This window comes from Otolemur garnettii, unplaced genomic scaffold (assembly GCF_000181295.1).
Source record: "Otolemur garnettii isolate 467f Iridium unplaced genomic scaffold, OtoGar3 scaffold00195, whole genome shotgun sequence".
NCBI classification, from domain to species: domain Eukaryota; kingdom Metazoa; phylum Chordata; class Mammalia; order Primates; family Galagidae; genus Otolemur; species Otolemur garnettii.
Genome location: NW_003852590.1, coordinates 285,877 through 302,408, shown reverse-complemented (window position 1 = coordinate 302,408; position 16,532 = coordinate 285,877). Strand labels below are relative to the sequence as shown.

Below are 16,532 nucleotides of genomic sequence, written 5' to 3'. Positions count from 1 at the left end.
AAATCAAAACCAGGAGGAGGAACTCATTTTTACAGATTATAGGAATTTAGTAAGTTATCATATTGCTATTTGTCTCTGAAATTCAAATTTGTAAAAGGAAAACAAGAAACCTGGTTTGGAAGAAAAACCTTATCTGATATTTAAGTCTGACAGAAATAGTTCATCAAATAGCCTTTGACTTAAGGTGCATAAAATATAAAATGCTGGTTTCATATATGATACAACTTTGATCAATGAAAGATTTAAAATTTGACTTCTAGTTTTTTAAATAACAACATGTAATTTAGAAATTTGGTGTCACTTGATAAATTTGTATTGATATACTTCATTCCAGATGTATTTAAGTATTTATTGGTCTGTGAGCTAACCAATAAATAAATTTGAAATTTTACACATGTAGGTTTATAGATACTTATAGTACTGCTGTAAGTCTAATTATTTTCTTATTCATACAAATTATAGACTGCACTGAATTTGTTCTACCTGACTATAATTGGACATGGATTATCTATAGCATCACTGCTGATCTCACTTGGCATTTTCTTTTATTTCAAGTAAGTATATAAAAATATTTATCAAATCTTACCAATTGTCCTGGATGAATGCAGTTATGTGTTTATTTATGTAATGTGCTGACAAAATTTATAAAATATAGGCCGTTTATAACATAGATGCTTAAAATATATTGGATGTTTCAAATAAATTATAATAGTTGATCTTAGCTTTATAAAATATGTAAAGGAGACGTAAAATATCTTAACTCCAACTTCACAAAATTAGTAGGAAATCCTATAATAAGAAAGGAGCCCAAACCAATACACAAACCTAATTGTATTTATTTCAGGAACTGTCACATATTATGGAACTTCTTCACTGAATGTTCAACATTTTAAACAAATTTATACACCATCAATATACAAGTGTGTTATAGGAACTGCCTTTTTTGGTAAATAATAGCAAAGGCATTTCATGTATTATTGAAAATGTAATCTAAATATACTATTATGGTTAGGTTATTTTTCTAGTTCAGGTGGTCAACAGTGACATGGATAAATTTAAGTGTTTTACATGATGGATCATGAATAACATCTGTTTGTTATGGTTCATTACTGTGTAAACCTCTAGGGCTGCAGCTTTTTTCAAGGGAAGGTCCTTGGACAGCTTGACAAATAGAACAAACCCATACTATTTGTCTAGCAAGTTCAATAGGGGCATGCTAATGGATGGATGTGCTAATGGTTTGGCATTTTGGTGATGAGAAGTATGGGAGGCTGAAGCTTGTTGTACTGACATAGTAAATATTACTTTGTGAGAAGCTAGTGTATCTACTTGGTTATTACCTAGGGTCAAAGGTTTTGGTAGTTTGGTATTGAAGAGAATTTGGTAATTTTTCTATTACTTTTCTTAAAGTTTGGACTTAGTTACAAAAAGTAATTTCTGAGATGAATTAAAAAATTATTACTGATAACATACATTATATGTATCCATTACATATAAAGACACAGAATTAACACTAATGTACTTAATATTAACTAATTTTTTTCTAACATGAAGATCCTTGTGATCATGACTGAGTATAGCCTCTGTCCTAAGGGCATATAATATGAATTATAACGGTTTAAAAACTATCTTACAATTTTTCTTGGGAAAAAATGTTACAAGTTAAATATTTTTAACCTCAGGGAATAGAATGCCACCCCTAATTCAAAACAAACAAACTATAGTCTTGAGAAAGAAGACTTGCACTTAAATTTGCAATATTAAAAAAAAATAGATAATAGAAACATGTTACCAATTTATAAATAAATAAAATATATGAATATATCTATGATTCAAACATTCTTTCAAGCAATTTCTAATATTTTTTCAGTTTTATTCATGTCCAATTATTTCTACCATTTTAACTGGAGTATGTAGTTTATTTTAACTATTTTCATCATAGTGTTCTATAATCAGTGTTTTATGTTACTAAGTAATTTTTGAAAACAACCACTTAACCAGATAAATAAATATTCCATTTAGTAGGTTTATGAAAGCTTGTTAAACAATTGTATTTTTTAGCATTAACATTGCTTCCATCTTTTTCTGTTAATTAAAAAATACAGCAATGGGCATTTTCAACCGTAACTTTTCCCATATTTTGCACTATTTTTTTAGGCCACATTCCCAGAATCTTGGGATTTCTTGCTCATAGTTTATATATCTTTTTATGGCTCTTGAAAAATATCATCTCAAAAGTATCTCAAAATCAACATGCTCAAAACAAATTTATAACGTCTATCTCCTAACCAACCCGAAGCTGGTTTTTCTTCCAGAGGGATCCATTTTTCACAGATGGCACCCAGCAACCTACTTCCATTAGCCAGAAATTTAGGAGCAGTCTGTGATACCTTTTTCTCTTTTTCCCTCCTCTCTTATTCTTTCCACATATCCTGTGGATTTAACATTTGAAATGCCTCCAATCTACCCAATTTACTTCATTTGTACTGCCATCAATACCGGTCTTATTCTATTTAGGCTAAGTAAATTCACTTTCTCTCTTTATTCAATTTGAAACAGTGCAGCCAGAATAATAGTTTCAAAGATTTTAGATATGATTTTATTAGGATGTCTAAAATTCTTTAAAATTTTTTCTAAAATTTTTAGACATCCTAATATAATTCATATAAAATCAAAATTATTCATGTACCATGCCTGTTTCCTTTGCTTCCTGCCTCCTAGTTAAAAGTATTTATTTTCCATATCTAAACTTAGCGTAATTTCCTTAGTGAAATATTCCTGAATTGCTTACTGTAATATTTCTGAAATTAAAGGCAGTGGACATGGGCTAAAATTTTGGTTACCATTCGGAATACCACCATCTCTGCAAATTAAAAACCAGTACAGCTGAGACCCTTCAGATTAAATTGTCTCTTTTTATATTGCATGTCATAAAGCAAAATAGCCAAGCACATTAAATTTTTGAAAGAGATAAAATTAAGTATAGCTTGTATTGCATGCCAAAACCAGTAGTCGGAAAGAAAAGAATAGTCTCCTAGAATTCCAAGTTGTATGGGCCCAACAAGTATAAAGTTAGCCAAATCCTAAACCAATTTCATAAAGTCAAGGCAAAATTAACAACATTTCTTTATGTGAAAGAACCTAAGATTTAAGAGCACAAATCCTCGTTTGTGAATTAATGAGGCAATATGGAGCTGTCAAATAAAAACAATGTCGCAAGCCAGACTGCACCAATAAAATGTGTAGTTTTCTTTTTTTTTTTTGAGAGAGCCTCAAGCTGTCCCAATCAGACTGCTTTTCACCTAGTTCACTATGTAAAAGGAAAAGAGGTCATAAGAGGTAGTTTAATCGGATGAGAAGATATCGAAGACTATAGTATCAGCTGATTAGGGTGTCAAGGTGCTAAGACAGAACAAGACAAACTATCTTAAAAATTTTCTTGGAGAAAAAATTACAAGTTAAATATTGTTAACCTCAGGAAATAGAATGCCACCTCTAATTCAAAACAAACAAACTGTAGTCATGAGAACTACATGAAGAAACCAAATGACTAGAAGTGGGAATACGTAGTTTGCATAACAAGGAGAGAAAAAAAATATTGGTCTCAATTAAAAGAAAAATACCAACAGTTAAACAAAATGTAATTGACCACTGGTTGACCAATTGGCCTTCCTGTCACTTCTGTCTCAAGGTTTTCAGCCAGAAATTAGATGTCCTTCTATTAGGAATGCTGAAGTGAGTGATTCCTATACTGTGTTCATAGCTAGACCTGAAGGTCTCTAATGCTCCTTCCATGCCCAAGAGTTGATGAATAAAGTAGTAGGTTAGTAAAAAGGATTATAAAGAAAGTCATTTTTTAATCAAAATACATAATCATAATATGAGGGAAGTTAGTATTTGTTAAAACATTCTGCAAGCTAGAGCAATCTCCACAAGTAGACTAAATTTCTTATTGATTAAAAATTGAAAGAAAATCAAAGTCAATATTTCCTATATCAGTATTAATGTTTATTAAATAAATAAATATCATTCAGTTGATATTCACAGGTAATTTTAAATTTAAATTGAGGGACTCAACTTTGAAACCTCAGAATTAGTTTAGTTCATCTATGAAAAAGTTGTTTTTGAGCTCAAATTGTTCACTATATACATGCTAATTAGCTTTAAAAATACAATTTTTAGACACAATCTTCATTCCAAAAGAGATGCCGGAAATTCATCAGTGATGGGTAGGATTTCAACAGAGAGAAACTGTAAACCTTAAATAATGAAGTGATTATTTAGTCTAGCACCTAATTTTATTCATTTTTTAATTAATTAGCTAACTTTTTCAGGATTCTTCCCAATCTGTGCTTTTTCTATTTAGAGATTTTGAACAAGAAGAAGCAAATCTCCTACTAATTATTTTCCTTTATTCTTATGCATTCTTGGGCTTTCCACAAATCATGAGAAAATGGCATTTTTTATATGTCTAGACATCATTACAGCAAAGTGTGTACTCTAGGCAAGCAGACTTGGTCCCAAATTCTGCCTTTATCACTTACTTGCTGAGTAGCATGAAAGAAGTTCTTTTGTTTCTCGAATCCTCAGTTTTACATCTTTAAAATGCAGATGATATTAGTATCTACATCATAGATTTGTTACAAGGCCTGAGATACTAGCAGTATTATCAGTGAAATGCAATCTTAAATAGAATGTCTAGTTTAGAGGATGTATCCACTATTGGCATTGTTATCAATCTTCTCCATTAAAATATTTTAATATAGATGTTTAGCCCTGGTAGGCATATTTCACCGGTAGGAGCTTTAAAAACAAAATTAAAGAACATGACTTTTAATTTTAGATATACCACATTTATAAAGAAATTTTTACAATGTTCATGTAAAAATAAGTAAACAGTGAATAAACATATCTTAAATAAAATTAATAATGCAAACGAGGCAAAAGTAATAAGAGTTTTTTAGTGACCACAAGATACCACATAGCTTACTTTATACTTGAATTCATATGGATGAATTGATGGTCTTTGAATTTAGACACTTCTAATATACATACTGCAGAACTGTCTACTGAAAAAACCACTTGGAATACTGGAAAGAGTATCATGAAGTTAGCTCTGTGAGAGCAAGAATCCTATCTGTTTTGCTTTTTATACATCCAACAGCTTACCATAGGACTGTGCACACAGTAGAGACTCAGATCAGTTTTTTGTTTTTGAGGCAGAGTTTCAACACTGCTAAGAGTGCTATGGGATTGTGTCCTAACTCACAGCCACCTCAAACTCCTGGACTCAAGCGATCCTCTTGCCTCAGTCTTCCAAATAGTTGGGACTATATGCCTGCCCAATTATGCACCACTAATTTTTTCTTTTTAATTTTTAGTAGAAATGAGGTTTCCCTCTTACTCAGGCCTGTTTTGAACTCCTGAGCTCAATCACTCAACCCTCCTTGGCCTCCCAGAGTGCTAGGAATACAGTACATCACAGTCAGTGACTCTATCTCCAAATTAATGCGTTTCTGACTAGAATCAGGAATATGTTGTTTGCACAACAAGAAAAGAAAAAAATGACACAATTGTAATTTTATAAAAACCTAATAATTAAACAAATTGTAATGAACCATGAATTGACCAATTGACCTTTCTGTCACTCAGCGTTTTCAGACAGAAATTAATTGTCCCTCTATTAGGAATGTTGAAATGAGTGATTTTCTATATTGGGTTCATAGCTGGACCTGAAGGTTTCTAATGCTCCTTGCAGGCCCTATGACTTTCAGCAAGTCCCTTGAGTTTGGCCTTTGTTTCTCCACCACCAACAAAAAAAACCCATTAGATTGGGAGTCTTACAATTACAATTAGTAGAACTATCTGAGTAAAAGAAGATAGGAGACTGCAGCTAGATCCAAGGAGGACCACCAGACTACCTCCGAAAATGCTGAAAGTGCTGACTGTGATGGCTCACACCATTAATCCCAGCACTTTCATAGCTGGAGGTGGGTGGATCACCTGAGCTCAGAAGTTCAAGACCAACCTGAGGAGGACTGAGATCCGCTTCTCTGCTAAAACACCACAAAAAATCCCAGCTGGCCATTGTGGCAGGTGCCTATAGTCCCACCTACTAGAGAGGCTAAGAGAAGAGGATCACTCGAGTCCTACAGTTGGAAGTTGCTGTGAGCTTGACATCACAGCAGTCTACCAAGGACAACAGAATGAGACTCCACCTCAAAAAAAAAAAAAAAATACTAGCAGTGAATGGTTCATGAAGCATGTTCTTGTAGAGTCAGGAGCAATAGATTACTGTTAGCTGTATTTCAACTAACCTGAAAACAATTCCCAGGGGAGCTGATGTTTGACACAAAATCATTTTGTGTGAAAATGTCTATCAGCATATATTTTCTACTTCTTAACCCAGTTCCTCCCTCCGCAGTCGCCCTTGCTTAGTCTCGGGTATAGGAACCCCCACCTCCTTTGGTAACCGAGGGTCACTGATCCACTCGGATACAAACAAAGAACCATACAAAAAGTTGATTTAGGATAATGTTTGTTATTTATTTTTTTTAGAGAGAGATAAGTCTACTACTCATCCATGCTTTAAATTAGAAACAGAGAACATGAAACACTACTCCCCAGACATACTTCAGTTTTATATTGGAGCTAATTAAAGGAAATAGAGCAGGAGATAAAAAGAAAGTGAGCAGAGAGGGACGGTGAAAGGGAAGAGACAGGGCTCCGGGGGTTGCCAAGCCCTGAGAGGCAATGGCTTTCTTGTAATCATCCTTGGACAAACAGAGCAGAACACTTTAGATAAAAAATAAATAAACTTGACTGGAATTAGTTACAGATTACATTTTAATTATTGTTTAAAATCAGAGAGCACAGCCAGCCTTGCTCTTACTTTCACATCAGACAAAAGGCTCCATCTTCTTGCACATAAAAGAGAGCATACAACATCTATTTTATTAGTATAAGAAAAAAAGTGGCTTTTTTTTTTAAAAGAACAACTTTGCTAACATTTTGGACACTGATTTCAAACAATTATAGCCAGGTTACATATCTGTAATTATATAGATAACAATATCTTTTCTAGGTATTAGCCGGAGGTCCCAAATAAATTTCAGCAATCCGTCCCATCAAACAAACAAAAAACCCTCAACTCTATCCAGTGAGTAGGACAGAACATCCTCCACTTCAGGCCTTGTATTTCTGCTTTTCAGGACCAATTATCCAGATTCTTACTTTTTTAAATTGGATTATATCTGAATATACTATTTAGTCAATGCTAAATAGTTTTTTTTAGTTTTTGCATACTTGTTTTGAATTAAAGCAAGCATAGTTTTTCCTTTAAGCTATAACCTTTTTCCTGAATATTATGCATGATTCAATCTCTTTTTTTCTTTTTCTTTTTTTTTTTTTTTTTTTTTTTAGAGAATCTCACTTTGTTGCCGGTGGTAGAGTGCTGTGGTGTCACAGCTCACAGCAACCTCCAGCTCTTGGGCTTAGGCGATTCTCTTGCCTCAGCCTCCTGAGTAGCTGGGACTACAGGTGCCCACCACAACCCCTGACTATTTTTTTTGTTGCAGTTTGGCTGGGGTGGGGTTCAAACCTGCCACCCTCAGTATATGGGGCCGGCGCCCTACTCACTGAACCACAGGCGCTGCCCACATGATTCAATCTTTAAATCAAATTTAAACACAACCAATTAGTTAAAGAATTTCTACACTGAAACCCCCAGCATTCGTTCAACAAATTGTTTGGCAGTGTACCAGTTTGGGCAACTTTCACTGAAGTCAATCTGTCTGTAACCTGGCAATGTTGTACTGTCAGGGAGTTTGACAAGGGCTAAGTTCAAAAACATTTGTATAGAGTTTCCTGGATAACAGATCTGTCACTGCCCACCCAGCATCATCCTTGAATTCTTATTAACGCATAAGGAACATTCATTCATTGTAATTGTGTTATACACTGTGGTCCTGAGTATCTTATTCTGTAGTATGTATTTCAGGCTTCCTCCAGCTTAACATTGGATATTGCTTATTTAACTATAGCTTTTTAAAATAATGTTTTATTATACCACACTGAATGACTCTATCTCCAAATTAATGAATTTCAATAAATGCGCTAAAAAACCCATTCCCCCCCCACACACATTGTATGTTGCAACAGCTTAAAAATATAAAAGCTTGGCAAACGTTTTCAATATGTTCACTGGAATTATACAATAAACTAACTGCACTTCCACATTAGCATATCAATCAGATTTGAACAGGACAGAGTAGGGCAGACATAATAGATTTGCTTGAACAAAAACCAGTTCTTCTTTTCTTCTGGTATGAAGGAAAGCCAGGTATGGAAATATGAACCAAATACATTAATCAAAATAGATAATTTGGACTTATTTTAAATAATATATTTGTAAAGTTATAAATCTATATGAAAATCCACGTATTTCTATTTCTATTGATATTTTTGCTAAATGTGCAACTTTTATGTCTATGTTTGAACAATTTATAAGATACATTCTATGTAAGCATTCCTAAATTTTCGTGGAAATAGAATGACAATAAATCATTTTAACAAAGCTGATGATCCATTGCTTGGTGTAAAAATTGTATAGTTATTTTAATTGATTAAAACTTTGTCATTTGAAACAGAGAACAAAAAGAAATAAATTTTCTCCTAGAAGTCATAATATATTTTGCAGTTTGGTTTTCCACTCTTGCAGACACAGTTTATTTTCCTAGACCTTTCCCACAGATAGGACTGTATATGAGGAGAAAGCAAAAATAAGCCCTGAGAACTGTAACAACTTTTTAGTATTTAGGGAAAATAAGAATCCGGAATTCCTGGATATAATGCTGCTAGCATTTGCTGATAAACATTAAGATGTCAAAAACCGTAAAGGTCTTATTTGGAAGAGATGGGTATACTAAGAAGAATAAAGAATAAAATAAATAGCTTTCCATTGACAAATCCAAGATGCAGCAAAAAAGAGTATGATGATCACAGAATCATTCCGTCATCCTCAAATGACAGAATCATTTGTCAATCATGCTCTTTGAATTTCACTTTCTACATCTATAAAATAGAAAAATAAAACAAAGTACTGTTCCCTTATATTCAGTCACATTGCCTGTTTTTCTTGCCTTTCAAAAATTGTCTTCAAAATATTGTCCTTTCAAATTTCTTCTTTGCTTGGAATACTGTCCTGCTGTAACTTCTCTTGTTTCTGTTCTATCTTGAGTGTTCCCACAGTCCTTTTGTATCTCGTAATCCTGCCTTAATTTCTAAAAAGCTTATACCACTATCCGGTATTACATTATTTCATTTATGAGCCTATTTACCTTCTATTATAACATGACATGAGATCAGAATCATTTTTTGTACTTTTCACAGTGGTTCCCTAGTATCTGAACAGTGCCCAATACATTACTACACAAGTATAAAGCATGAGGGGCCAAATGAATAATAAAGTCAACACAAGCCTTATTGCTCCCTTAAAAAGTCAGCATTCAAATTCAACAGATTACACAATAGGGGTACAATTTTGAGAAACTTACCTCAATTTTATCAAAGAATAATGGTACTTCAAGAGATTATTAGACACTATAATAACTTTAAAGTGCTTATCTCTGTGTTTGGGATAGTCTAAGGGTTCAAAATATGGTGGCTGCTATTTTTATAAATTTCACCTCTAAAAAGGGTTTTGTTTGTTTGTTTATGTTTATTTTTGGAGTTCAAGATCCAAAGTGGGAGGCATCTCATTGCCAGACTTCAAGCTACCCTACAAAGCTATTAAACCCCAAACAGCATGGCACTGGCACAAAAACAGAGACAGAGACTTATAGATGAGAACAGAGAACCCAGAGATAAAATTATCCTTAAATTCCCATCTGACTTTTGACAAAACAGATAAAATATATACACCAGGGGAAACAAATGTTCCATGATGCTGGGAAAACTGGATAGCCACATATAAAAGACAGAAACAGGATCCACACCTCTCATCACTCACAAAAATTAACTCACAATAAAAGATGAAAGACTTAAACCTAAGGCAGGAAACTATATGAATTCTAGAAGAAAATGTTAGAAAAATGTACAGATACCAGGCTAGGTAACAAATTCATGAAGAAGACCTAAGCAATCACTGCAACAACAAAAATAAATAAATGAGATGGGATGGATTTTAAAAGCTCCTGCATAGCCAAGGACACAATCAAAAGAGCAGAGTATTCAGAAAGACTGTTTCTTCTTTAGGTCTCCTGCCATTAGGAGACCCAGAAGAGCACTCCCATCATAGCAGTTCACAAATGGGAGGGAATCAGTTGGCCACACACAATGACCATGGGTGTTCTATATGCAGTCCAGAGTGCCTAAGTTACCTTAAATAAGCATCCCTGAAAGGTAAAGGCAGGGAAGGAGGGAGCAGGATGGAGGAAGACACACCATCCATTTCTCCTCCAGACGGACTTTCCAATTCGAACGATTGAAAGCTCTTTCTAATCTATCCAAATGGGTCACCAGCAGTCTCCTAATGCAAGCTATTGATAGAGGTTACAAATACTTTTTGTCGTACATAATCTGCTCATCCCATCCACTCAAGTATTCATTCAGTAGACAAAAGATAGGCATACTTCTTATTCTTTTGATACATTTGTTGTCTTTGGCATTGTTTAGATTGGCATGAGTTTTCCTTTTTGTATACATGGCTAATGTTTTCTTGGGAAAAGATCTGATCATTTGGGAATTAAATTAGATAAACAAGAGTAAGAAAATACTTTGTAGACTGGGATATTATTATATTGCGTGCATTCTCTCCTTTCATTATTTGTTTTGCTCATGATTAATATTGAGGAAAGATGTTTGAAAATTTTTAGCTCATATGAAAAGCAGATGGAAGCCAAAGGCAAGGCGATTGTCCATGCGAGTGGCTGAACTTTGAAGCTGAAGTGTCTAATATTCAGGGTCAGCCTAGTAGTGAACTTGGTAATTTGGTAACAACTATAGGAAGAATGAAAGTCCCTGGGAAGATAATTTAGGTTGCTTTGTCTATTGCTTTTTATCATAGGGAAATTGTTTTTCTAATGCTGTTTTGTAAGAAAAAGATGATGTTTCTTAACTGCTTCATTGAGTTACTTAAAACAGAATTTTAATACAGAGGCAGTTTTACCTTACTCAGAAGAACCTTCCTGCTATTTTATTATTTGTCACAGAAAACCAGTATAGTATCAATTACAATTAGCCATATGATAATTGTATTTAAAAAATAACAACTAGGGTGGCACCTGTGGCTCAAAGGAGTAGGGCGTCAGCCCCATATGCTGGAGGTGGCAGGTTGAAACCCAGCTCTGGCCAAAAACTGCAAAAATAAATAAATAAATAAATAAATAAAATAACAACTAACTTAATATTGAGTGTTCATCATGGGTTAGATGCTATGCTAAGCATTTAAAATGATATATCTCGTTTAACCTTCAAGCCAATTCATAAAGTACAACTATCTAAACTATAGATGAAAAAATTAAAGATTAGAGTGCTCAAATAACTTGCCCAAAGTCATACTACAAATATATGGCAGAGTTTAGATTCACTCTGTGAACTCTGTATGCTAACTTGATAACTACCTGCTTCTAATTGTTCCAAAAGATAATTGAAAAGACGTGTCATTGCATATAAAATGTAACAATTTTGTTGACACACTTGCACCTAGTGCCTCTGTGACTCTACTTGCCAAAATTGCATATTGAAATAGTGGTCTAAGGTAATTCTGTAAAGAATATGAAATGGAAACCATCCAGACCCACAGACCATATTTTGTGTGCTGTGGTTATGCTAAGATAGAATAGGATATCATAAAATTCAAAGAAGACAGAAAACTTTTTGTAAAGTTTTCTTATGCCTATAAAATAATTGATTTTAATATTTAGAATACAATGAGAACATTAAAGTAAGTAAAGTTGATTGCAGGTTAACAATTGAAAAAATGCATAAGTATTTAGGGTCTTATTTAAATAAAACATTTGTTTATCAGTTACATTTGGTTTTCATTTACACGTTGGTTTTATTCGTACCAATCCACTTACAAGTGTTCATGAATATGTTTAGAGGAAAACAATATGCATCACTAGAAAAATCTGAGCCATTTTACCTCTAGGCATTGACAGAAACCATATGTCAGATAGCATCTGCCTGCATTACTTAAAGTTGCAGTTCCTGGAGGCAGGAAATGGAAGAAACTAAAGCAAGAGATTAATATTTTAGACAGTAAGACACATTTACACAACACAAAATGAAATTATTTGGCAATGGTCCAGTTTATTAAAATTTGGACAGCTAACCTGGATAGCAGGGTTTCCAAAGCAGAAGTCTTTGGTTTGAGTTACCTAGGGTGGGTTATCCAGGTTGACCACATTTTCTGGATTATTTTGTAAAACACTCAAACTTGTATGTCTTTATAATGAAATAACTTAGGTCTATGTTTTGTTTAAAGTTCATTTCAAGTGAATTTCATTCTATTATTTCAAAAGTTTTCCCATATCAACATTGTTTAAGTCTAAAAAGGGAAATGCAGTCCGCACAGATCCTTTTATCACAGTGAGAGCAGAAAGGCCAAGCATCCTGGCTCATGCCTTTAATCCCAGAATTTAGGAGGCCCAGGTGAGTGGATTGCCTGAGCTCCCAGGTTCGAGATCATTCTGAGCCAGAGTGAGACTTCATCTCTAAAAATAGCCAGGCACTGTAGCAGGCACCTGTAGTCCCAGCCACTTGGGAGGCGGAGGCAAGAGAATCGCTTGAGCCCAGGAGTTTGAAGTTGCTGTGAGCTGTGACACCACAGTACTCTACCAGAGGGTGAGAAAGTGAGACTCTATTCTGTGGCCATACTCACAATAATCACATTTAGAAGAGAAAATATACTAACAACTCACTTTCAAGTACTTACCTTTTAAGACAGATTGAGGTGGGAGCAGGGTCATGGAGAAAGTTGGAATTTCGAGAGAAACAGAAACACAAATGGTCATATACAAGAGAAGGTCATTTAAATGTTTTCAAAGAAAATTAATTATTTCAACTTACCACTTATTTTACTAGCTCCTATCTTTTCACATGTGAATGTTATTGACATATCATTATAATTAAAATATAAATGTTTGTTTATGTTCCTAGCTACTGTATTTCAGCTCTTCAGTAATGCATTGTTCTTATTGTTTGTTTTTCCCAATTCCAATTTTCTCCTTACCAATATGTCATATTTGCTAAGTGAACCTACTCAGTACCTTGATCATAATTTGAGAACTATGAAATTTTGGCTATCTGTATGTGTGTGTGTGTGTGTGTGTGTGTGTGTGTCTTAACTAATGCACTTAGATATAAGTGAGATCAGCAGAAAAGGGTAAAATTGTGTAGTTAAGAAAAACATTTTATTTTATGTTTTCTTGTGATGTTAGCTAAGTTACTTAAATTCTCTTACTAAAAAGGTGTATAACTGCAGGGGAGAGCAATTCCTCCCTCAGCTTACAGGGTAAGCTCAAAGCAGGCATCTTAAGATTATGTGGACAAATTTTATAGACCTAAAACTTCCATCATAGAAAACTGATAAATTGCAGAAATAAGCCACACATAATATAATTGATTTACATAGAATATTCTTAACTAGACCTTTTCTCATATTTATCAATTAAAAAGTAATCAAAGTAATCACATTGCTGCTACGGCATTTTATCAAAAATGAGGGCTGTCCTTTCCTTGATATTGAATAGCCTTAACTAATAACAGGAATCATGCTACTTCTTTATTCAAAATTCCCAAAGATTCTTCTTTGCCATAAAATATTGTCAGTACTCTGTAGATAAGGCTTGATCGCTGCCCACCTGTCATTCCTCCTATCTGCTGCAAAGTCAAGTCACAGCGAATAAGTCTTTAATATGAAAATACTAGCTCTTCTCAGTTGTTCATGTTTTGGTGGATTCTGGCAAGATTTCATGTACTTGTTGGTACATAACTATCTTACACTTAACAATCATTCTGCGAGCCATCTTAAGGAGGTCTTCCTTAATAACATATGCTTCTGTTGAAGGCGTGTATTGACAATCCATAAATATTGATTTGAACTGAATTCCTTTTGGGGGTTTGTAAAATACTAGAGCCATATATAGAATTACAGACCTACAGGTGGAAAAATTTTCAGGGTCAATATAGCCTAAAGTTTGCGTTTTTAAATATAGGATACCTTGGCATCTCATCCCAGTTCCAAAATTCTGGGCATCCCTTCTATGTAGGATAAGAAGATGGAGTGATAAAATCAAGTAAAAATATTCTTAACATTTCCAAAGTACAAATCATTGGTTTTAATTATGTGCCATGGGTCACATAGGTTGACAGTATTAATTGCACAATTTTATAAAATATACAAAATAAGATTTTATGTCTGTAAGGGAATGATTCTTCATGTCTTCCTATCTATGTGTTCAACTTGACATTAAGTATTCAGCTTTAAGCAGATCATGTTCTTTATTTTAAAACTGTTTCTGTAATAAGTCTTTGAGTAAAGGTTTAATGAAGAAAGCGATGACTGAGCATAGGCAAGGCAGTCATAGGGGATGGTCAGGCTAGAGTGAGTGTGAATTCAGTCTTGGGAGTTGCACAACTTATCCTCAAGGACACTTTATCCTGAAATCTACTTCTCTATGACCTCCACGCAGATAATTTTTCCTTTTGTTTTATACAAGAGGAACTCCATGGAGTTGGAACTATTTTATCATATATCTTATGTATGGTTGGGCCAATTAGAAAAATTCAGTAACACCAAGCAAACCTCACTGATCGCTACCTCTATATTGTATCTGTTGATCTACTGTAAACACATTGCTGTCCTTCACAGAGCTGGTCTGCATAATCACCCCCAGCACAACGGAACACGGCTACATGTGTGTTACAAAACAAGCTATATGTCGTCAAGAAAAGAGCATTGCCCATGTGAAAATTTGACAGATAAAAAGTGTTCAAGTTAATTAGCTGTACAATTTTTGATCAGCAGTCTCGCTACCCTAAATCCCAGTCTCTGGATTTGCATAATGATGTAAAATACTAATCATGTCCAGAAATCAGTAGAAAAAAACTACAGGGAAGCCTTTTATCAGCAAATTTCTTGTCCCTGTGTATGTCTGCTCCACTAAAGCAATTCATTCCTCTTTAGGTCTTAAGGAATTAGTTTCGCCTAATTAATCTTTTATAATGACTGATTCTTGGGGAGAAAAAAACTAATTCTTCCAGAATTAGAGTCACTGCTCTGAGTTAGGAAACGATCTGATTTGAATGACGATTAATAAGAAGCATCTGATGATGTCAACACACTTTGTTTTTCTTGCCTTTTAGGAGCCTCAGCTGCCAAAGGATCACCTTACACAAAAATCTGTTCTTCTCTTTTGTTTGTAACTCTGTTGTAACAATCATTCATCTCACTGCAGTGGCCAACAACCAGGCCTTAGTAGCCACAAATCCCGTAAGTAAAACAAGAGTGTGTCCTTAGGTTCGAGGAGTTAGTGGAGAAGTGGAGGGGGTGCTGCTCTATGCATTATGTGTGTGACCCAACCTAGAAAGCCAAATATTTCTCAACATTCTGCCACATACAAAAAGTAAACATCAAAGAGAGGAATGCGTTTCTTAACTCAATTATTTATACATGTCACACATACCTTCACCTCATATGGTTGTAGAATCTTGCTGCTAATGGGATATAAAGGTTTATGACTACATAACATTTACTCAATCTAATGAAAAAAAATCAAAACTATTAACTGTGTAGTTAGAAAAATAGCATGTAAAGTGGTATATTTAAATTAAGTTATATTTTTAGTATCGGGCAGACTTTAAAAAGTCAGTAAACCAGGAAAAAAAAAGAATTATAAATCTCCACAAAACAGTAAACTTCAAAGTGTGAAATTTTAAAATGAGCTACAAAGTTCTCAGTTTTCATAAAAATTTATATGTTGTCTCTTTAAAAGCCATATTTTAAATACATAGTTTAAAATTATTTATTAAATGTGTGCATTTGGTGCAAGTTATATGTATATGTGTTTAAATTAAAACGCCTGCATACATATACATACATTCAAATGTTTTAATCATCTATTTTCATAATCTTCATAATATTGGTATGTGTGTGTATAAAGTTTTTTTTTTCCCCCAAGAATAAGTTATCTAGTAACTGAGATCAAGGAAGGGAAGGAATTTTCACCCAATGGGTCAATAAACAACACTCTCAACTGTGTTTTATGTGTGTTTTTAGGGTAATTTCCAGAATTTTTAAATTCCCTACATTGTTTGCACATGTGCATCCGGATTGCTTAATCTTGTATATGTTCCACTCTGAAGTCACTGGGTTAGGAAACACACCGGGGTATAATTAGCAATATGAAAAACTGGCCAGCGTCCTGCTATTTTAGAGTAAATTTTCCTAGGACAAAATGATTCAAAGGTTTGTTATAAAGCTGCAGAGTAAGCAATTCAACATCTCACGTTTATATACCAGGATGTGC

The 16,532-nt window shown here is 34.0% G+C and overlaps 1 protein-coding gene across 1 annotated transcript in view; it reads left to right on the top strand.

Annotated features, from left to right (window-relative positions):
- Nucleotides 1–16,532, top strand: part of CALCRL (calcitonin receptor like receptor) — a 38,173-nt gene that overhangs the window by 6,983 nt on the left and 14,658 nt on the right. Inside the window, exons 6-7 of the mRNA XM_003801027.3 lie at nucleotides 463–554; nucleotides 15,370–15,496. Coding sequence (XP_003801075.2) covers nucleotides 463–554; nucleotides 15,370–15,496 — 219 coding nt within the window. The remainder of the gene's footprint in view (nucleotides 1–462; nucleotides 555–15,369; nucleotides 15,497–16,532) is intronic.